At 44.9% G+C, this 21470-nt stretch overlaps 2 protein-coding genes across 3 annotated transcripts; one reads left to right on the forward strand and one right to left on the reverse strand.

The window, feature by feature from the left end:
* Positions 1-740: 740 nt before the first annotated feature.
* Positions 741-3613, reverse strand: LOC149273307 (cAMP-responsive element-binding protein-like 2). Its single transcript, XM_089506465.1, has 3 exons — positions 3599-3613; positions 1753-1950; positions 741-950 (listed from the first exon to the last, which is right to left on the reverse strand). The coding sequence occupies exons 1-3, from the start codon at positions 3611-3613 to the stop codon at positions 741-743; spliced, it is 423 nt and encodes a 140-aa protein (XP_089362591.1).
* A 10411-nt stretch (positions 3614-14024) lies between these two features.
* On the forward strand, positions 14025-17714 carry LOC149273308 (dual specificity protein phosphatase 16-like). 2 transcript variants are annotated; one of them, XM_089506485.1, is made up of 6 exons: positions 14025-14255; positions 14369-14540; positions 15119-15282; positions 15615-15774; positions 16206-16329; positions 16595-17714. In XM_089506485.1, the coding sequence occupies exons 1-6, from the start codon at positions 14025-14027 to the stop codon at positions 17712-17714; spliced, it is 1971 nt and encodes a 656-aa protein (XP_089362611.1). The 2 variants fall into 2 exon arrangements, with proteins under 2 accessions (XP_089362611.1, XP_089362612.1); XM_089506486.1 differs by having other exon boundaries at positions 14399-14540.
* The last annotated feature ends 3756 nt before the right edge of the window (positions 17715-21470 follow it).

Here is a 21470-nt window from a genome sequence, read left to right on the forward strand (position 1 = left end):
ACAATAGAATGGCTCAGTCTTAATCACCCAGCCCGACACTCTGACTAATGAAAGCCTATGGAGGAAGGGACTTCATTAGCAGTGCCATAAAGCATCAGCTTAGTGTGGTGTTTGAGCCGGGAAAGTCACCCAAAATATCACATGACTGACAACCGCTTACACAAAACGGCTTAATCTCATTGATTATTGTTTATAGCCGCCAGGTTTGGGTTTAATGTAGCAGTGACTGACATCCTGTATAGCTGCATTTTAAAATACTGGGAATGACCCTTTTGGGTTGGATCCATAGCTTGGGTAAATGGCAGAAGGTCACAAGGTGGGGTGCAGTAATGCTAGTGTCATGGTAGCAGCAATGCAAGGCTGCCCCCTGCTGTCCGTGGAGCACCCTGCACCCTACGGAAAGCTTCCACAAGTTGTTAGGGGTCTATTCCGCTTGCAGGAGAGTTGTGGTTTAAGCTCTCTCGCTGTAAAAAGCATAATTTATTGTGAGAGACGAATTTAAAGTATGCATTATACAGGGCCAGCCTCTTTATGTAGCAGAAGCTTGCCGGGCCTGAGACTTCCTAATGTATAGGAGCTGAGAAACAACACTGCTGTCAACTCTCCATTTAGTGAGCAGGCCCCATAACCAACTCCTGAAAAGTCTCGAAAAAGCATCAGTCCCTCTGAAGTCTGAAAACCCAGCGTGGTTCTACTCCAAGAAGGGCCGAGGTGGCCCCTAAGCTGAACATATGATGCAGCTACTCAAGGTTGAGTAAACTCAGCCCGGGGAGCTGGACGCCGGTCCTCGTCTCATACTCACAGGTACGTTTCTCTGTGATGTCCGCCTTCCCAGGTCGGTGCGGCTTCCCGGAGTTAGGGGCGGATTTATTCAGATCCTCGCCGTTGAGCAAGGCTTTGATTTCGGACGGGATCTTCCCTTGGTCCATGGCTGAACACCACTGCTTGTACTGACAGGAGAGAGGGGGGGAAGCAGAGGACACGTTAAAATGCAACATGGGCAATAATGTATACGCGCCTCCTCACCTGTGCATTGCCGAGGGACCCTGGTATTGGAGAGTTGGTTCTCCCCCATGGGAACTGCCAGAGTTTGCCCCCAATTCTCTGGGTTTTTACCCCAATCAAAGGGCGAATGGGCAGATTCTGATGGTCACACAACCTAGAGCTGCCAACCATCATATTCTTCATAATCTGATTTAATGATATCGGAGCATCGAACTTGGTGCTCTTCTCACTGCTGTATCAAAGCTGAAATCCCTGCTTGAACACAGGTAACTTCATTTAAAATATCTTTACTTGTTGACAAGTCAGGGTTTTTAAAGGGCCATTTGGCCGACGCCATAAATGAGTCACTTTAATAGAACGTTCCCAGAAGCCGCATCACTGGTGTTATATCGGTTTATTATACACACATATGGGGTCCATGTTTGATCCAAAGGCTCAGGCCCAATGGATATCGGATCCAGTAATATGAGCTAAGGCCTAAACTCAGAGTTTGGGCAGGGTTGGGTATTACTCTGCTCCAGTGAATCCCAAAAAGCACGAGAGGATCGAGGTCCTGAATCCTGCCGAGCTCTACCTCTGCCCCGAAAAGCAGGACAGAGGTAGCGCTTGGTGGGACAGCGGGACAAAGAGGCGAAATCAGGAACAGTTGGTAGGCATGACTGAAGGGCCAATGGCTGCCTAGGCCACCACCACTGATGGCAGGATGCGGCACTGATCTGATCCCGAGTCCAGGAAAACCGAAATTACCATCTCCAGCTCCTCCCGCAGGGCACAGATGGCCCTCTCTCGACTGGACACCAGCTCCTCCAGATACTGGTAACGCAGCTTCTTCCTGGCTCTGCATTCCCGGGCGCTCTGCCGACTGCGCTCTAATTTAGCTTTCAAATCCACCTTAGCTGGTTTTCTTCCTCTCTTCCCCGATTTCTTCACCTTGCCACCCGACACCTGCAAGAGACCAATGGGGAAACCAACGTGAGGACCATGCGAGTATATGATATGGGCCAGAAGAGCTGACAATCTAAAAAAAAAAAAAAATTTCTAAATATATATATTTATTAATTTTTACAGCGCTGTACAATGTTAACAAAAATCTTTCCTGACAAAGATCTTTATTCCAGAACTAAAAGAAAGATACTAATAGCGTTCCGAATACAGAACGTTTATACAAAAGTATATTCTGGGTGTTACATTTTTTTTGGGGGGGGGGGGGGGATTCTAGGTTTTTAGCTTTAGGCTCATATAAAATCAAATCTCACATTAATGGGAATATAAAAATATATATTTAATTAATTACATACAAACGATTACAGTTTATTATAGAAAATATATTTTTTCCAAGGTCTCTATACAGGAAAGTAATGCACAAAAAATTGGAAAACGGATTTAAAAAAACCATAAAATGTTGCAAGTTTACGACAAATTACAAAAATAACAATAAAAATAAAAATAGGTAAACAGAGGTTATTTGCCAGATCCGGAGCTAACCGCATCCATTAATAAAAAATGACAAATGTAGTAATTCTAGTAAATTATCACTGATTGCGGCCCCAGTGGCCCCCTGAGTTCATCTTGGGAAATCTACCATTTTAGTGAAACGTATTCTGACGGGAAATATCTATAATCTGGAACTATTGCCTTTTTATTACCGCAAAACACATTTTAAAATAACGTGCCTTTCCCGACGGAAACAAATTGGTTAAATTAATATTCTAGCGTCTCCTATTACCTGACAGGTGTGCGTGGAGCCTTCCCAAAATATCCTAACTGCACCTGTCAGTTAAAAAAGGGGTTTGCTAAGATTAGCTTGGGAATTGAAAGCCCGGGCGCTGAATTAATAACTACCGCTTAACAATAACTCTAGATTGTAAGCTCTTGGGCGCAGGCCCCCCCCCCCCCCTTCAGCTAATGTATCGGTTGGGTCTTAGTCTGTGGGTTCTTGTTTAGTCGGACCCTTTCAACGTATGGAATGTAAGAAGCGCTGCGGGAATTGGTGGCACTATATAAAAAAAAAAAACCTATAAAAAAAGAATAATAACAATAATAATAATAATATGAAATTATGATTAATAAACAATATAATAATAATGTTATGAAATAATGATTATTATTAAATAATAATAATAATATGTGAAGAACTTGCATTAAATTGATTATAGACCTATGTAAGATAATGCATTGTTCAAAAGGATATGTTAGATTACCTTACGTTTATTCATATAGCGCCAGCAGACACCGTAGCGCTGTCACGGTAAATCAAATCATATTTAGGATTAAATGTCCGTGAGCAAAACACAGAACTCATCTTAACCAATTCAGCCATAGCAATAATTATCATTACGATCACCCCCGGGAAACTTTCTAAATGAGCTGACCCTGAGGGGCTTTAACTATTAACCCTTTCATAGCCCATCTTTAAGATTCTACGTAGCAACTCGCCAAACGGCCCCTAATACCGGTCCTGATGGAAACCTTGACTCGTCATTATTTAAAGATGCACTTAACTGAGTCACCTGCATTCAAGCAGGGTTATTAACCATAAATGGTAGCACAAGCAGCAACTTAGTAACAAAAATGACTCATAGAAAGCGCTCACCTTGTTGTCTTCCATGTTGTGAGGCTTAATAGCTTTGGAGGTCAAAACTACAGGTACAAAATACTACCTAATATCAAGCAGGTGAAATATGGTGGCTGCAATAATAATAACCTACAGAAATTGTATTACCAGCAGTAATTGGATATGCAAAGAACCCCTGATTGCACAATAGCCCCTCAGTCTCTGCCCTTACTACCCCTACCGCTTTTTTTTAACCCTGACACTGCTACTTTACAGAAATTAATAAGCAGCACAAAAAAAAACCAAACATCCAGGCCAGGCAGGAAGCGCTCTGTTTATTTACATAGCTCAGCTGGCTACTTTAAACGCTTAGAGAGCTGGGAGTTGTAGTCCTCTGACAACATCCCTAGAAAGGAAGTCGAGGCGCGACGAACGCGATGCGAACTACAAGTACCAGCATGCACCGCGCGGAAGCGGACGCGGATGAAGAAAAATCCAAGGGTTTGTGGGTAAAGAAGTGGGATACTTTTAGATGAGAGGGATGGGCCTTCGGGGCATAAACTACATATCCCAGCATGCTCTGCGGCTCAATGAGTTCTTTCTATTTAGAGGATAGTTTTAAAGTGATGGAGATAGAAAGTCTATGTGTGCCCCTCTCTCCTCTCCTGATCTAATCTCTCCTCCCCTGATGCCCCTCTCTCCTCCCCTGATGCCCCTCTCTCCTCCCCTGATGCCCCTCTTCTCTAGGAGGTCAGAGTGTTTGCTGGGTATGAGGGTATCGCAGGGTTCTACACCCCTAAAAGCCCCGATAATGTGTATAGAAACAGCAAGAAACGGCTTTATAAATTAAACGGGGTAAATAAACCCATTATTGTTCTTGTAAGCGCTGCACTCGGTTACCGTCTCTGACCGGTCCTCTGCTTGCCCAGAGACTACTTAACCACTGGCAGTCTCGAGGAGGAGGCTTTATCCCCAGACCTCTCTCTCTCTTTCACTGTCCTCCTTGGACTTTTGTCACATTACCTGGAGTCTCCGGGTCGCTCACCTCATTTTCCACGGCGGGGTTTAGCCATTTCCACGCCCAATTCTCACACCTGGGAACTCTCTGGGTTTGAATTCTGCGAGAAGGTCCGCTTCTCCGGGTCAACACCCCAATCCTCCAGGTCAAGGGAGTGGGGTCTTTTAAATGGGGGCGTTTCCAACAATGTCAGCGGGACCGCCCATTGACGTCAGCGGGCAGTGCTGTCCTGGCCGTGACCCGCAAGCTCCCAGGTAATACTCCTTCCACTCCCACTACATTTAATGATACTCGGGGCCATGGATAGCTGCACCCCTCATGTGGCTAAGCCCACCCTTGTGCATAGCTAACCCTGCCTCCTCATGAAGCCACTCCCCCCAGAAGGAGAGCTTCGAGCAGCTTGTTCTCCCAAGTTCCTTGCTATAGTTGATTGGTTAATTGGTTGACTGATGCCTCAGATGCCTCTGTTTCAGTTGACTGCGTGCATGCACTGTGTTGCTGGTTGTGTTCTGCGTGGCGTTGGCCACAGTCCCCGGGGAGGATCCAAGTCTCCTGGCTGGGCTGTGGATGACTTTTTGGGGGCCTCCAACACGTCAGCAAGGGGAGCTGAAGACCCTGCCCTTCTGGACCCGGGGGTAGGGAAGAGGACTGGGCACACTGGGCACTGGACACGATCCCTGGGTTTTTCTGATGTCATATATCTTACATTTTCTCCCATCCTTCCCTGGTCATAGCTGCCAACATTCTGAATAAAATCTACAAGTTCGCATGTTGTCTGTGATTGGAGAAGGGGAGTGGAGGGGTGCCGTGTCATACTCCATCTACGCATTACGTGGCACTGTGTGTCTAGACCCCAGACGGTTGGATCACTGAAAGAGTTGGCAAGTACCCCCTCTTATGTGACTCTCCCAATCAATTCAGGATAGCTGGCAAGTATACCACAATATAACTTCCAGCAATGGACAATTAATGCTACAGGCCTGCAGTTAATATGCATTTTAGAGGACATGGGGTCCCCGCAACGCATGGATAACGTCAGATTTTAGGGTAATTCGTTAAATGATTACTTCATTATCACACCTGCCAACATTGCAAGTGCCCAAAGACCTTTGTTTCAGGGGGTGGGGTTAGGGGTGTGGTCATTGACTTTTTACGTGACTTTTTGAACTCCCATAAGACATTTAGAAGAATAACGTACTCTATTTATACGATTGCATCTATAGAGCCATTTCCTGCTGTTTCTATACACATTATTGGGGATTTTGGGGCTAAAAAGGACTTAGTGCCCATAGAGGGACTGTCCTTCATGAACAGGGACACTTGGGAGGTATGTTTTAGACACATACAGAGACTGCTTTAAAATGATTACTGAATTCTATTTAAAAGGAAAAAAGACGTAGTTGTGCCTTTAATATGACGTCACCGGCACAACCCACTTGGACTACGCAACTAACCCCGCCCTTTCTTCTTTGACCCGCCTACCCTGGTCTTTCCCTCTCTCGGTGCCCCGCCTCTCCGCCCCCTCCGCTCACGGATTGGCTAGTGGTGACGTCATGCGGTTCTTCTTCCCCGGATGACCTCACCGCAGCCGGCTCTCACCCCTCAGCGCCCGGAGCCCGGATAGTGACCCGCGACGGTGAGGCCCGGACGCCAGGCCCGGACAGCGGGTGAGTAACCCTGGGCCAATGAGGTGGGTGGAAGAAGCTGTCACTGGCCCGGGTGACGTCACTCTGCCCGGTGCTGTCATATTGCGTCACTTAAGAGTGGCAGCTCTGCTCTCCCCATAGGGTAATTAAGTTCCTCCTTGACTCGGGCATAGTCGCCCCAGTACTTCTGTCTGGAAAGTTTCCTTTGGGTGCGCTCTCCTGTTTGCCCTACACAGGTTAGTTAAATGTTCACAAGTTGCCCCCCTTTGGGGTACTTTATAGGGATTTGCTCAAAATATTGGGCATATTTTATATATTTGTACCCCGTTTCCATTAAAAAGCCCTGATCTGACTTTCCTGGTAGTTTCCTGACATCTCCTTGGCACCCCTCTTACCCCATCAGCCCCCCCTTTAACCTTCCCACTTATTGCCCCTGCACCTAACCCATCATGATGCTTTTCTGTAATTATTTGCCCCAGGTTAGGGTTATAGGTTCACCCCCCCCCCCCACACCATCATGTTATAAAGTTTTTTTGCTTCTCGGGCAATTCCAGAGATTGTTTGCCCCTCTTTAATAATGAACCAGTCTCGGCGGGGTAATTGGTAGATTCCCCGGCATACACCCAAGTGGGGGGGGGTAAGAGTGGGCCGTGGGTAGAAAGACCCGTTGGTCTCAAACGCCAACACTCTCATCCAGCCACTTCTGCCTAAGTGTGATGAGAGTCGTAGAGCTGACGCTGCAGAGATCAGCCCCAGTATAACCCCAGCTGTTACCCCTGGGGTAATTTGGGGTACTTTGGAATGGTGTTATGGATTCTGGGATAAACGCGCCGCGCTGTATAGTGATCCCAAGTACCCCGTTTACTGCTTTTCTGCACGGCGGAAACTTTTTCACCCCCGTTTTGCCCCCCAGTTGCCTCTGGGCTATGGGGGGGGGGGGCAAGTAGTGTGGGATATTTAACCCCTTCAAAACTTATAAAAAAGTTATATTCTCTTATTTTTTATTTTTTACATAATTTTCAGTAAATTTAAAACTAAATTCCTGAATTCCGCCAGGAATTCCTATTATTGCCGGATAAGCAAATTTGGGTTAGAATTTCAAGATTTTGTAAATGAAGAAGAAGTTGCGTTCGCTTCGTGTTATACGTGCTGAATAGAGCTGCTCTTTTTGGAGGGTCTCTTCCCCCCCCCCCCCCCTCCCAGACCCCCTTATGCGCAGATCTAATGATGACGGTCTAACACCAGAGGGTCAGAGGCTTAGATGTAACATCAGGTTTTACTTTACTGAGAGGGTAGTAGATAAGCGCAGCAGCCTCCCAGCAGAAGTGGTAGAGGGTTATACAGTGAGGGTATTAAACATGCATGGGATAGACATGTATTCCCAATATTTGTATTATTATTATTAAAGTCCCAATATTACTGGCACTTGTTATCTCTGATATAAAACCTGTTTATGGGAAAAAAATATATAAATACATAAAGATACAAATAAAAAAAATATATATTTCTGGGATCTTATTTTGATTTGTTTTTGTGTTTTTCAGTATTATTATTAATAATTAATAATAATATTTTACACTTTACCTTTTAAATAATGCCATGCAGTCAAGTCTTTTTTAATTTTTTTTTTATTTTTAGGGAAAATATGAAAGCAGAATTAAAAATAAATATGAATTAATACTTTAATTATAGTTTGTGTTCAATATTCGTTATTTATTAATAGCGTTCATGTAATGCCTGATGACTCTGATGTTGTATTGTGGTCTGGCTCAACACAGGCAGGCGTAAATATAACTAGGGAACAAAAGGAACGGGCTGGAGGATATCCACCACGATTGACTTTAATTTAAGAAAATGTAACCTTTTTTTTTGTGATTGTCGGTTATTGAAGCAATAATAATAATAATAATAATAAAATGATTTATTTTAAATGCTATTTTTTCATTGGCTGGACGTGAAGGTTCTGTAGAGCTTTAGAATAATAGACTTGTATAGGGCAGCTTTAAATTCCCGTGGTGTCCCCCCCCCATGCAAATGAATGGCGCATTCTATAGAATCCCCCCATATATGCATCCCCCCCCACTTATTCTCCATGCTTGAGGCGGCCCTGCATGTGATTTACTTAGTCAGTCAGCCCCAGCGCTGGCTCCGCAAAGCTGCAGACGGAGGAAAGGGCGTCCGAGCAGCCAATCCGTGGCCAAGATCTGACCAGACAAACGCTATTATTATTATTATTATTTTATTATTATTTATTATTATTATTATTATTTTATTTTTATTATTATTTATTATTATTATTTTATTTTTATTATTATTTTATTTGTATTATTATTATTATTATTCAGACCCCCCCCCTCCCCCCGGAGGATCTTTTGAGGTTTTAATGTTATTTTGCTAGAAATAGGCGAGACCCCCGAGACCCCCCGCTTTAAACCTAAATCACTATATGGACTTTTAAATAATAATAATAATACTTTTGATATCTATAGCGCTAACGGAAATGTTTATTTTTATTTTACTGAATCACCAGTTTTTTGTTGTTTTTTTTAATATATATAATTTCCGTTTCTCCGCCGGGGGGCGGTTTTGTAATTGAGCAGCGTCAGAAAAGTCCGGCTTCTTCTCAAAGTATTTTAGGGAAAGAATCGGGTTTTTGTGTACAATTTCTTCGCCCCCCTACTAACTTTTTGCCCCTTTTACATGGTCTGCAGTGTCTTTTGTTGACAGGCGAGGGGTTAATGCCTGCCTTTGAATGACATCATACTTTTTGTTGTGAGCACAGCTGCAGTTTCAGGGAAGGGGGGGGGATTGAACCCCGACTGTGTCCGCTTCGGGGCCGCTGATGTCATGGTGCAGCTATGTTACATGAAATGGAAGGAGCACACCTCTGTGCAAGCAGGGGGGCGCGGAGGAGCTTCTCAATAATACATCGGCCCCAGACCGGCCCCGGCAATAAATCTTTAGCCAGACGAGAAAAAAAAGGCTTTCTGTGTTTGGTTTTTTTAATTTTCTTTCTAGATACATAGAATCTGCCGGCAAATCGGCCCCATTCGGCCCCCGTCTAGTCGTCCGTTTCTCCTGCTGTAAAGACTCAAACCTTTAATCAGTCGTTGGTCTCGTCTTAGATTCAGGAGCCGTATGTCTATCCCATGCATGTTTAATACCCTCACTGTATTACCCTCTACCACTTCTGCTGGGAGGATGTTCCACTTATGTACCACCTTCTGGATCATTAGGGTGGACTGCCACCGTTACAGCTTTAAGTTAACTTATTAAAATCACCCGTGAAGTGGCCTCTGGTACGTGCCAATCAGCTGCTTTCTGGACTTGCAGTCCCTATAATCACATGTACGCTCTGCACCTGTTGTGATCCGTAGCGGTTTTGAGCGAACGACGTGACTGAAACGGCCGACGTCGGGAGATTTTCTTCTAAATTCCAATCCAGCCGGGCAGCGTCTCCAACGGGTCGCGACTCGGACCCAGCGGTAACGCCGAACCTGAAGGTCCCCCCCCCCCGCTCCCGGGGTATCTTCTGGCAGTCGGCTCCGGGGCTGCTTCTACGGTCTGTAGGGGGGCCCTGGTATGTGCATGCGCCAAAAGCATTCCCATTCATCAGAGAACGGGGCAACTGCAGCTTCTCCTTAAGGTAAGTACTTAACCTTAATACGCGTTCTCATTTGAGGCTGCCCGGGACCGGACATTGGGTAGATCAATGGAACAGCCTTTCAGCAGAGGTGGTAGAGGCTTACATAGCAAGGGAATTTAAAAATATATATAATGATAATAATAATAAAATTAACTCGGGGGGGGGGGGGAATGTTATGAATGGGGCTTTAAATGTTTTCCCAGCTATTGAAAGTTCGCAGGAATATAGTCTGGGAAAGGGTTAATGTGCGCGGCAGAAGCCTCCCAGCAGAGGTGGTAGAGGGTAATACGGTGAGGGGATTAAACATGCATGGGATAGACATACGGCTCCTGAATCTAAGACGAGACCAACGACTGATTAAGGTTTGAGTCTTTACAGCAGGAGAAACGGCCGACTAGACGGGGGCCGAATGGGGCCGATCTGCTGATACAGTTTACGTTTCTAAATGGGAACCGGCGACTCCGCTCCCGCCTTCCAATTTATTCTTTTTGGATGGTGGACTAGGAGGTAACTCGTCTTTTCACTGCGTTGGGGTGCCTGTCCGGGGGGGCCGCTGTCGCTGCGAGTAGCGAGTCCCCCCGCGGTAGTCAGGTTTCCGCAGATCTCTTCGCCCCCCCCCCGTGCTTGTGCTTTCTGTGAGTAATCATTGGCTTCGTATCTCTGGCGCGGAGGACTCCGGTTCCAGAGTCAGCGAGGTTACATGCGGCCACTCCGGCCCCCACTCCGGCCCCCAATCCCCCGCGTGGCTCAATTACATAATAGAACAAATCCCTTCTGGAACCTCTTAATGTACTCGACTAAACATCGATACATTCATTGTTACCGGTTCCGTAGACTAACGTGCGGGGCTGTCCACCCGGGGGCCGAACGGATGCGCCCTGATTCCCGGGTCTCTTTAGTGTTCAGAAGCCTTCTTTGGGGTCCCGGCAGCGGGGTGATGGGGGTTTATTTTGACTCTGATGCAGAACGCGTTGGGCGCCGGCCCCGGGGGCCGACTCGTTCGCTGTGAGTTTATAGGGCCGCGATTATCAGCCCCCCCCCCCCATTCTTTAATAGTTAATTCTTTTAGTTCTCGGATGGGAGAGACCAACGCGGCGGTGGGGTCCCCGAAACGCGCGGGGTCACCCTGCCCCGGTCTCGCGGTATAGAGCGCTACGCACAGGAGGGCGGCCTGTTTGTTGCTCTAATCACACGTTCAGACCTTTTTTACGTAAAGCGTCTTTCAGCTCACTGGGAAAACCCAAGCCGTCTGTCATCACCCGGACTCGCCCGTCCTGTTCTCCTGCCGTTACCCACCTCCCAGCAGGGGTGGTGACGCTTGGAGTTTTCAGGCTGTAGCGGGTGCTCCGCAGAGGGGGTCTCTTTTATGAACGCGTAGGGTATATAGGGAGGCCGCGCGGGGGGTGGTGAATTCGAGCCTCCGTCCCCCTCAGCAGAGTATCTTTGACGTGAGAGCTGCGTCACAGACATGGCTGTGCTCCGGCTATCGCCGCGGCAACCGCTCGCGCTCCCGTCCCGGGATTTCTCAGGCTTCTATGAGAAACGGCTTGATTAACCCTGTCTCTGCCAGAGGACTGTGTCTAAAAACCCTGTATTCAAGCAGGGATTTCCGCTGCGATATAGCGGGGGGGGGGCACGTGGCGTTTAAAACTAAAATGGCCCCCCGACTCTTACTCGGCGTTAGTAAGCCGTAGTCCTGTAAGAACCAAAGTGCATTGAACTCGAATGATACATCGGCTTGCTAGCCTCCGGCTCTGCGAGGGTTACTCAGCCAAGATGATGATGTCAGCACAGCTGTGTCCGTGCTTTACGAGGTCACTTTACCTGTTTTGTTCCCGTCGGGCGATAGCGGGAGGTGTCCGCACCCGGAGCGCTGTGCGAGTATGAGCTCACCCTCCTGTTATCTGCGTGTGATGAGGGCATTTTATTACCGGGCCAAAGATCAAATGACTTAATCCCTTCTGCATGCGCAGCGATCGCCTTGACTTATAATACCCGCCGTACCAGCAGAACGCCAGAACGTAGAAAGGGCAGATTTACGTTATTTTGGGTACAGAACTGCGTTTTTTTTTTTAATTATAAATTTAGCTTCCCCATTTTTTGTAAGGTATTAAAAATTATTATTATTATATCTATTTATATTCTATTTCTAGTGTAATTGGGGGCCAGCTCCGGACAGGTAACTCTTTCTGATGGCGGCGAAAGGATCTCGCCCGGCGGAGCTTTTCTAACGCTGACTGCATCATAAACAGAGTCGCCGGCTTAATCTTTCACCTGATTGCAAGGCATTTACAGATAGCGTCTCTGATGTCATCGGGTTAATATTCAATGGGCTCTTTCATGTCTCTCCTGCCTGTCGCAATCCGACCTCTTAACCGGATTCTTAGGAATCGCAAGATAATTCTCCGCTGGCGGACGACTTTATTTAAAATGCTGAATGCGTAAGGATTGGAGAGAGCTGCGCGTTCTCCGAATTACTTTTTTGCCGTTGATTCAGAATTTTGGATTTGGATCTTTTTTAAGTAGAACCTTTTCTTAAAATCGTCCAAGTGAAGCTGCAGCTTCTCCTCACCCTATGGAACGAACGCATGTGTTTCAAGGTGGGCTTCCATGTCACCGGAGGGTTGGGGCCGTATTGGTGCCCCCCCCCCCCCGACAGTCAGCATTCGGGAAATATTAAAGGGTGTTATGCACCTTTAAGACACAGATCGGCGAGATATGACATCATACCCCAGCACGCTGTGTATTAACGGCGCGTATCGCCTTTTAATACAGCCTGTTGAGGCAGCGCAGCCTCCACAATGTAAATTGTTCAGCCCATTGTGTAGCGGGACACTGGGTGATCAAGCCCCCCGGGTCTCTACGCACCGTTAATGAACCGCGTGCTGGGGTATGATGTCATATCTCGCCGATCTGCGTCTTAAAGGTGCATAGGTCTCTTAGGCCGGCCGTAGCTGTTGATTACGGTTTCTCACCCTCATCGTTGGACCACTTGGGGTCACACGGTGTCCACAGACCAGTAGAACCCAGTGTGATACTGGGATGTTTATCCTTTTGCAGAGCTCTGGCAGAATGTTTTTAGATTTTGTGCGTCGAGTCCTAGTAGACCCAACTCACACCTTGTTACATTATCTTGGTGGATACAGTGTAACGGTTCGAATGTTGATGATGTTTCCCATGTTGGAAAGATCATGGATTTTAAAGCTCTTGAGGTCCAACCGCTCCTCACCTTAAGTGCTCGGAGCTACCGACCGATCTACAACCGCTTGGAAGGATCTTGGTTGGGTTTCAGAGACCAGGACTGAAGGAATTTTCTGCTTTGTGAATACGGGGCGTGATATCTGGCGTTGGCTGTAATGGGGACCTTGGGCAGATATCTGCTGGTGGATCCCAGTATAACAGATTCAAGGACCCAGAAAACGATTCTCTCCCTGTTCTTCCAGTTAACTCAAAAAAAGCTGTTATCTAAAAAAATCAGAAATATCCCACAATTTGAGTCATTTTTTTTTTACCTCCCCCCCCTTGCAGAAACGATAGCCCTGGTTGTAGTTACATTGCATATTATATGAAACAATTGTACTTCCGTCGGTGCCTAATGGGTTAAACTTGCATGATCTAGTCAATCAGATATGTTGTTCTGAGCTCACCCCTCGTGGCTAAACATAACTATGACCTCATTCTATTTCTGTTTTTCTTTCTTAATGCTTCCCTGTTCTCTCCCTACCCCTCTCCTGCTTCTCTTTTTTTTTAATTTTTTTTAGTTTGCTCCCCTTTGCGGATTTTTACCGTCCTCTGTTCTCGTTTGTAGCGTTTCTCGTGTCTTCTGTGCCTCTCCTGTCTCTTTGTCTTGTATTAATTACCCCTCTTCCTACTTTCCTTGCACAGATTGTGGTTTAGGTAAGAAGAGGCTTAATGGAAGTTGATCGCTTCTAGAGGTGTCAGCTTGGCCCCCTTGGATGACCGATAGATCTGCTTTCTTCTGAAGAAGGTCCTCTCCGATCCTGAAGAGTCTGATCTTGGCCTCTTGACCGTAGTTTTACCCTCTTGCTTTAAGCGGAACGCCCCGATAACCCGATGCACCATGAACCGGACAAGGCCGTAAGAGCCCCCTTTTTACTCTACCCCAGCGTCTGTGAGCGGGGCCAAGGTGCCACGATGGCCGCCGAGACCTCCCAATGCCGGTTGCTAACAGCCGACAGACTCGTGACTTGGATGGAAGGGGGTGCGGAGAAGGTCCTTCTGATCGACAGCCGGCCCTTTGTGGAATATAACGCCGCTCATATCCTGGACGCCATTAATATCAACTGCTCTAAATTAATGAAGAGAAGACTTCAGCAGGACAAAGTCCAGATTGCCGAGTTAATTCAGCATTCGGCCAAGCAAAAGGTAAGGAGGACGAGAGCCGTTGGTTTAGTTACCGGGCATTAAATATGTATTTTATTCCTCTGTGGTTTACGTTATTTGGCTGCATGTTTTTTTTCATGGTCGCGTGTTTTAAGTTCTTTGTATATGGCGTCTTCTCCTTGCAGGTGGAGCTGGACTGGACGGCTCATCAGGTAGTTGTTTACGATCAGAGCTCTGTAGACGCGTCTTCTCTGTCCTCCGACTGTTTCCTCTCCGTGCTGCTCGGAAAGCTGGAGAGGTTATTCTGCAACGTGCACCTTCTCTCAGGTAAATACAATCTGCCTTTCTCCCCTGCGATTCATTTTTTGTGGGTTTTTTTTATTATTATTATTTTTTTATTTATTTTTTTTACACTTTCCATATTTGCCAGTTATAGAACCTCAAAAAAAAAAAGAAAAAAAAAAAGAAATACAAATGCCCTACAATAAATGTGTATATTCTTTATAAACATCTCTGATTGCTCTTCCACCTGTGATGGGCTCAAATATTATTTAAAAAATAAAAAAACACTATTAAATTCAGTATTTTTTTTATATCATTGGTTGTCTTTTATTTCTCGGTTTCTGTAGGTTGTCTGTAGATTTTTTTTTTTTTCTAGTTTTGAGTCTCGCTGTAAAGTATATTGGTTCCCTGCTGTTGTGCCACCTGTATCACTTCCAATCTTCTACCATCCCACCGGTGGGATGAAGACCTATTTAAGATCAAAAAATGGTCTAAAAATGTGTTACTTAAGATGACTTTGTGAATCTTTTCAGGGACCAGATAATGGATATCCCGGTTGGTTTGTAGTCCGGTGGAAGAGATGTTCCCTGATCTGACGCTTCCGTTCTTCTATCCTTCTGCAGGTGGCTTCTTTGAGTTTTCTTCCTGCTTTCCGGGGCTGTGTGAAGGGAAGGCGTCCATGGTCCCCACGTGCATCTCCCAGCCCTGCCTTCCCGTGTCCAGCGTTGGTCCGACGCGAATACTTCCTCATCTCTACCTGGGCTGCCAGCGGGATGTGCTCAACAAGGTGAGGCAGCATGATGTCAACAACATGACGACAACTCTATAGAACAGGGACTCCCAAATCGCGCTTTCCGATAACTTCTCTCATCGGCGGTGGCTGTTGGCTCGGTCACTCAGATCCCCTTGGTGTTAATGAGTCCTTTCCCTGAACTGCCGGTGGGCACCGGCGGCTGCCCCCCGTATGTGATTTGGAGGGTCGTAGTGGTGGAAGGCAGCTCTATCGACAAAAGGCATACAGAGATGTTAACGTCCTATTTGGAGTTATGAAGGTGTGGAAATATCCGCTAATTTAACTCATCGTTTAACGTTTCACCATCTGTTTGATTTTGGCTGCAGGAGCTGATGCAACAGAATGAGATTGGCTACGTTCTGAACGCCAGCAACACCTGCCCCAAACCCGACTTCATCTGCGATTCCCACTTTTTGCGCGTCCCGGTGAACGACAGCTTTTGCGAGAAAATTCTGCCTTGGCTGGACAAATCCGTCGACTTTATAGGTGAGGACACCACGGCCTTGGAGGATCCTCCACTGGTCTTGCCTTCGTGAATACCGTAGACCAATCTGATATGTTCTATGCCTTCTACAAGTCATGTTTGTCTCGACCGGTGGGGGAGAAGCGTCGTGACCTGGTCTGTCGGGCCACTAAACCAGAGTGTGATGCTTTTTCTTCTCTCCATAGATTAGGGATTATAATCTCTTAATTTAAGTGATCCTTCCAGTGCCAGAGGAACATTGTGTATGTGTAACACTCCCAGACAACACCCAAAATGACAATCTTTGTCTTTCTTTTTTGGTTTCCCCTTATATAACGAATAAGATAAGTATAGAAAAGGGATAATGATTTTATACGCTTCATGTTTTAACGCCGTGGAAGGAACTCTTCCTGATTTGAAGCTACGCCAACCATTCTTTGTTCTGTTTTCACAGAGAAAGCCAAGGCCTCGAATGGCCGAGTGTTGGTCCACTGCTTGGCCGGAATCTCCCGGTCAGCAACTATAGCCATTGCTTACATCATGAAAAGGATGGACATGTCCCTGGACGAGGCTTATAGGTAACACTGAATTATATTCATGTTGTAGGCTATTCCTGGAAGCCACTGACCACTACTGTAGGCCAAGTGAAGTTCTGTGGACCTTCTCCTTCAAGCTGCTTATTCTTTAGGGCACATATTAAGCTCTTTCAGTGATCTACACCACTTGTTTGCATTGGCGCTGGGCGTTTTATGCTTATCGAAGGGGGGGAGGGGAGTTGTAAAGGATTTTGGGGTTTTACTGGAGACGAAAAACCATATTGGTGACCGTTCTCTGTGACTGCAGGTTCGTAAAGGAAAAAAGGCCGACCATCTCTCCAAACTTCAACTTCCTGGGTCAACTTCTGGACTTCGAGAAGAAAATCAAAGCTCAGACAGGACAGGTGGCCCCTGTTGGCAAACTAAAGTTACAGCTGGAAACATGTAGCAGCGAGCAGCTGGGCTCCGCTGAGACCCCCCGACCGCCGAGCCCGCTGCTAACGCGCCCTACCTCATCAGAGCTTCAGCTTCATTGTACCTGGAAGCAGCCGGCAGCCACGGAGGAGGCTCCACTCCTTCAGGGTCTCAACGGACTGCACGTGTCTCCCGGGGAGAAGCTCGAGGACAGCAACAAGATCAAACGTTCTTTTTCTTTGGATATCAAATCTGTGCCTTATTGCGGGTTGACCAGCGCCGCCTCTGTCTGCACCGCTTCGGAGGACAAAAGCGAACTCTACAAAGCTCCAGCGCCCATGGAGTGCGGCACCAAAATGTGTCAGTTCTCTCCGGTGGAAGAGGTGTCGGAACAGACCCCGGAGGCAAGTCCCGATCAGGAAGAGGCAAGGAATGTCTCGGAAAAGACCACCGGGTGTATCCAGGCGGAGGGCAAGAGGCATCAACCGCAGTACACCGGACGGAGCAGCGTGTATTCCCAGAGGTCTTCGACGAATCTGTTATACCGTAGCGGCAGCATGGAGGACAACCGGAAAACAAACTTCTTGTTTGGCTTGTCCAGCAGCCAACAGCACTTGGCCAAGCCCGGCATGGGTTTAAAAGACTGGCATTCTGATATCTTGGCATCCCAGGCCACCTCACTGACTGGCAGCTGGTACTTCTCCTCCGATTCCCCATCTCACTTCTACTCTGCCTCGGCCTTGTATGGCGGAGGAGCCTTTACGGCCTACAGCTGTGGGCAGCTGTCCACAGAACCCTCATGCGCAGTGCGCCGGAGGCAGAAACCAAGCGCCCGCGGGGATTCCAGGCGTAGCTGGCACGAAGAAAGCCCCTTTGAGAAGCAGTTCAAACGGAGGAGCTGCCAGATGGAGTTTGGGGAAGGGCTTGTGGACGGCAGGTCCCGGGAAGACCTGGGCAAAGTGGGCAGCCAGTCCAACTTTTCAGGGAGCATGGAGATCATTGAGGTGTCCTGAGCGTGGCATCGGGGTTGGGGGAGGTTGGTGAAGCCAGCAAGCTGTGCTTCTCTGGTATATTAAAATTATTATATTTTTTTCTTGTAATTTCCCTGTAAATCTGAAATTAGGATTCACAGAAGTTTTTGGTTTTTGGGGGGTAAACCCACAATTCATAATCTATTTTTACAGTTAAATGGCTGCACACAGCACAATTCTGCACACATAACCTTTGTCTACAGGGACAGCCAAGGCTTCTTTACCAAGAAAATGCCCCAAAAACATTCAACTCTTTTTTTTACTTGAGCCTATGTGCCAACCGTCTTCCTAAAAACACGAACTCTGAAGGATGTAGTGTGCCTTTTTAGTGTGCCTCGCTTTTGTGTGTTTTTGTTTGTGTATAATAAAGTTTTCAAGTTGGCAGATAAAATGCCACATAAATGAATGAAAGGTTATGCATCTGACTAATCTTTAGAGCGACCAGGTAATGTCGGCATTTATCCAGTGTCTAAAACAGAATTTCATCTATATATTTTTAGGACGTTGGCCCCCCCAACACTCAAGTGGTTTATTTAGAGGATTTGAGCAAAATGAAACTTTTGAACTAGTTATTTATTTGCAGCAAATCTTTGTTTTTCCTAGAATAACCACAGGCTCTGTTTCAGTCTATATTATAAACGCAGGAAAACAATTTGGACATTGGCCAGCCTTCAATGGATAACGTCAGCATTACCCAGCTCATAAAGATTAGCCAGAACTAATATATATATATATAATTATATATATACTATATATATATATATATATATATATATATATATATATATATATATATAATATATATATATGATTGGCGTCAGCAATTAGTATGTCAACGTTTGGTCGTTTGTAATTGTTTTTGTTTATGGCATTGTAAATTTGAGAGGGAGAAGTGTTATTTAAGTTTGGTTTCTTAACACTATTACTAAAAATGCAATAACTTAATTCCTACACCATGCAGATCATTTACACCCGCAAAAATTTTCACGATGGATGTAAAGTAACGAGCTGGCTGAGAAGTGGTTAATAATAATTACATTTTGTCTTCTTTTAGTTCTAATTACGTAACTTTTATTTTAATTTTTTTTTCCATGAAAATGAATCTGGCTTAAAAGCTTACACTCAAGCTTACGTAAGGCTAGTGGAAGAGTGGAAAATGTAGATAAAAAATGTAAACATCAACCTTTTTATAGTGTCTGTCGGGGGAGACGAACCGTTGACTTTCACAGTTTGAAGCTTTAAATAGACCACCGCAAACAAACAGCGCCACCGTGAGATGCGCAGGTGATAAGAGTACTGCGCTCAGAAATGTATTCACAATGGCGGATTTTTCCGTAATCGCGGTAATTGGAAAGGTTACATATAGAGGAGCGCAATGATTAGCATTTCCATCATGAAGAATTAAAAATCACTGAAATTGGAGAAAAATGTTCATAGGGTTTTTGGAACTTACTTTGGCTTTAACACCAAGCACAGTGGTTTGTTTTTTTGGGGGCAGTTTAACACCCCGTGGGTAACAATGGAGAACTCTTTGATTTGGCAATTTTTTGCCAGTACCTGGTCACAAAAAAAAAACTAAAAGGTCTTAAAGCTTATTTAAACTCCAGTTGTTTATGCGCAGGCTGATTGTGTCGATCTCTGTCCTCGATCACAGCATACAATGAACATAAAGAGTTAATACTGTCATAATGAAGTGCACCAGTGGCAAGACCTAGGAAAGCAGTGATTTATTATGCATTAATACTTATATTTTAAATTGTTTATGTTTTAAAAACTAATCATACTAGCTGATTAAAAAGTAAATGACCACAAATCCCTGGGCTGTCTCGGGTACGGCCATACCAAATGTATGTTTTTTTGGGGGTTTTCCTGGACATTTAATGTGCTGTATTTGACAAGTAATTTGTTCTCCGATTATAGAAAATTTGTTTTAGTCTGAGCAAAAAATCCCCCCCAAAAATAAACATGGGACTAAGAATATATATTTTTATTTTATTTTAGCTGGTATTTTTAATGAATCTGATGTCGTCTGGAATCAAGGACCTCATTGGCTAATTTTTTTTTTTTTTTTAAAAGGAACCTTCTCTTTCTCCAGTATGAATGGGCTTTTTAGAATGTAAGACTTTTACGCCTCTTTGTAAATCCAAAAATCATTATTATTATGGAAATGTTGCAAACGCAAAGGGTACAAATTGTAAAAATCTTAAATTTTTTTTTTTTAAACTGGTAATTTTTAGGGGAAGACAAACCAATTTACTTTAAGAATAATTAGTAGTCTGTCTAGATCGTCGCTTTGGGGTAGGTGGTAACGTTTGTGGAACAATTTAGATTGATACAAGTTTCATCTGAATATAAGCTGCTCTCTGTTAACCCTTCCAGTGCCGCTCACTATGCCAGCACTAAAGCATTTATTGTATCTGTTAATAGCCGAACCGGAGATTTTTATTATTATTTTTCTTTTTAAATACATCACGTTATATTTTTTTTATTTTTGCTGCAAAGGCTTTATCCTAAGATCTTAATCCTTAGTTCAGAAATCATAATGGATTTATTAAAAAAAAAAAAAATAATTTTGCCACTAAATGATTTAGAAAGTTTTGATTTGGAGCTGAAGGTCGGACCGGTCATCGGTTGGCTCTTTCGTGGTTTTCTTTTTGAGCTGCAGGGTAATCGGAAGGAAAGAATGGCGTAGAACGAATCCCGTTCAATGTATCGCTTGTGTGTTTAGCATCCATCGTTGTGAACAATTCTGCTTTTGTTCTGTTTTGTATGAAAGGAGAGAAACAAATATTTTTTCTGCCACGGGAATGTTTTGGAGTATTTTGTCTGTTTTTTGTACCATTTTTTTTTTTTTTAATATAAGGATAAGTTTTGGTTTCAAGAAATCTTTCCTGTTTAAAATGGACTGTAATTAAGACTGAAGCGCCATGAATTATGGAACACGACATCCGGTTGGTTGCCACCATGTAGCTGATGGATTTTCACACATCCATGATTAAAATTGTATTTTTAAGGACGGCTGGATGGGTTTTGCGTTGTTGTTTTTCAAATATTATAGAAATTGAAAACTCATCGTTTAGGGCCAAAGTTTTTTTTGGGTGGATTATCAGAAAATCGTAATTTGTTAAAGGTGCAGTTCTACTTTAAAGGCAGCATTAGAATCATTTTTGATAGTAAAGTTGAACGGCCAAACCCAGAAATAATTCCTTAATCCTGCAATTTTTTTTGGTATTTATAGTGTTTGCTGACGCCCTATCAGCTGATACAAGCAGGCATTGATACTCTGTTACCATAGCAACTGAAAGCTTTTAAAAGGGTTGTCGGTTTTTGGTGATTCAACCCGCAGAGGAAGGAATAAAAATGTTCAGCTCTGCTAAGGCTCATTTGCTTAACCCCTTCATGACTAGGGGTATTTTGTAGCCCTAGTCATAAAAGGGGTTAAGCCTTAGTTTAGGTCTCAGAACTGTTTTGACATTTATACAATGTAATCTGTATGATCATGTGACTCTTTCACCCACCAATCAGGTCCTCTGTACAGGGATCCAAGGGCTCTCTGTGCTGATTTACATGCAGTGTTCCTAATCACTGCATAGTCCTTATTAACCCCTTTATGACCACTTGATCCCAACATGCTCGAGAGTGGAACTGCACCTTCATAACGACCCCTGCTCGTTTCTCATCGTAAATCCGCTAACATCTCAACTCCAAGAAAGTCTTACTTGTAAAGAAGCGAAGCAA

The sequence above is a fragment of the Sceloporus occidentalis genome, unplaced genomic scaffold (assembly GCF_023333645.1).
Source record: "Sceloporus occidentalis isolate IW3139 unplaced genomic scaffold, rSceOcc1.0.p SCAF_386, whole genome shotgun sequence".
Classification (NCBI taxonomy): domain Eukaryota; kingdom Metazoa; phylum Chordata; class Lepidosauria; order Squamata; family Phrynosomatidae; genus Sceloporus; species Sceloporus occidentalis.

Coding starts and splice junctions, on each gene's coding strand:
- LOC149273307 (XM_089506465.1), bottom strand. Junction 951..1,752: donor TGCGGGAGGAGCTGGAGATG/GTAATTTCGGTT, acceptor CTCTCCTGTCAG/TACAAGCAGTGGTGTTCAGC.
- LOC149273308 (XM_089506485.1), top strand. CDS start 14,025: ATGGCCGCCGAGACCTCCCAATGCCGGTTGCTAACAGCCGACAGACTC. Junction 15,775..16,205: donor CAAATCCGTCGACTTTATAG/GTGAGGACACCA, acceptor CTGTTTTCACAG/AGAAAGCCAAGGCCTCGAAT. Junction 16,330..16,594: donor TCCCTGGACGAGGCTTATAG/GTAACACTGAAT, acceptor CTGTGACTGCAG/GTTCGTAAAGGAAAAAAGGC.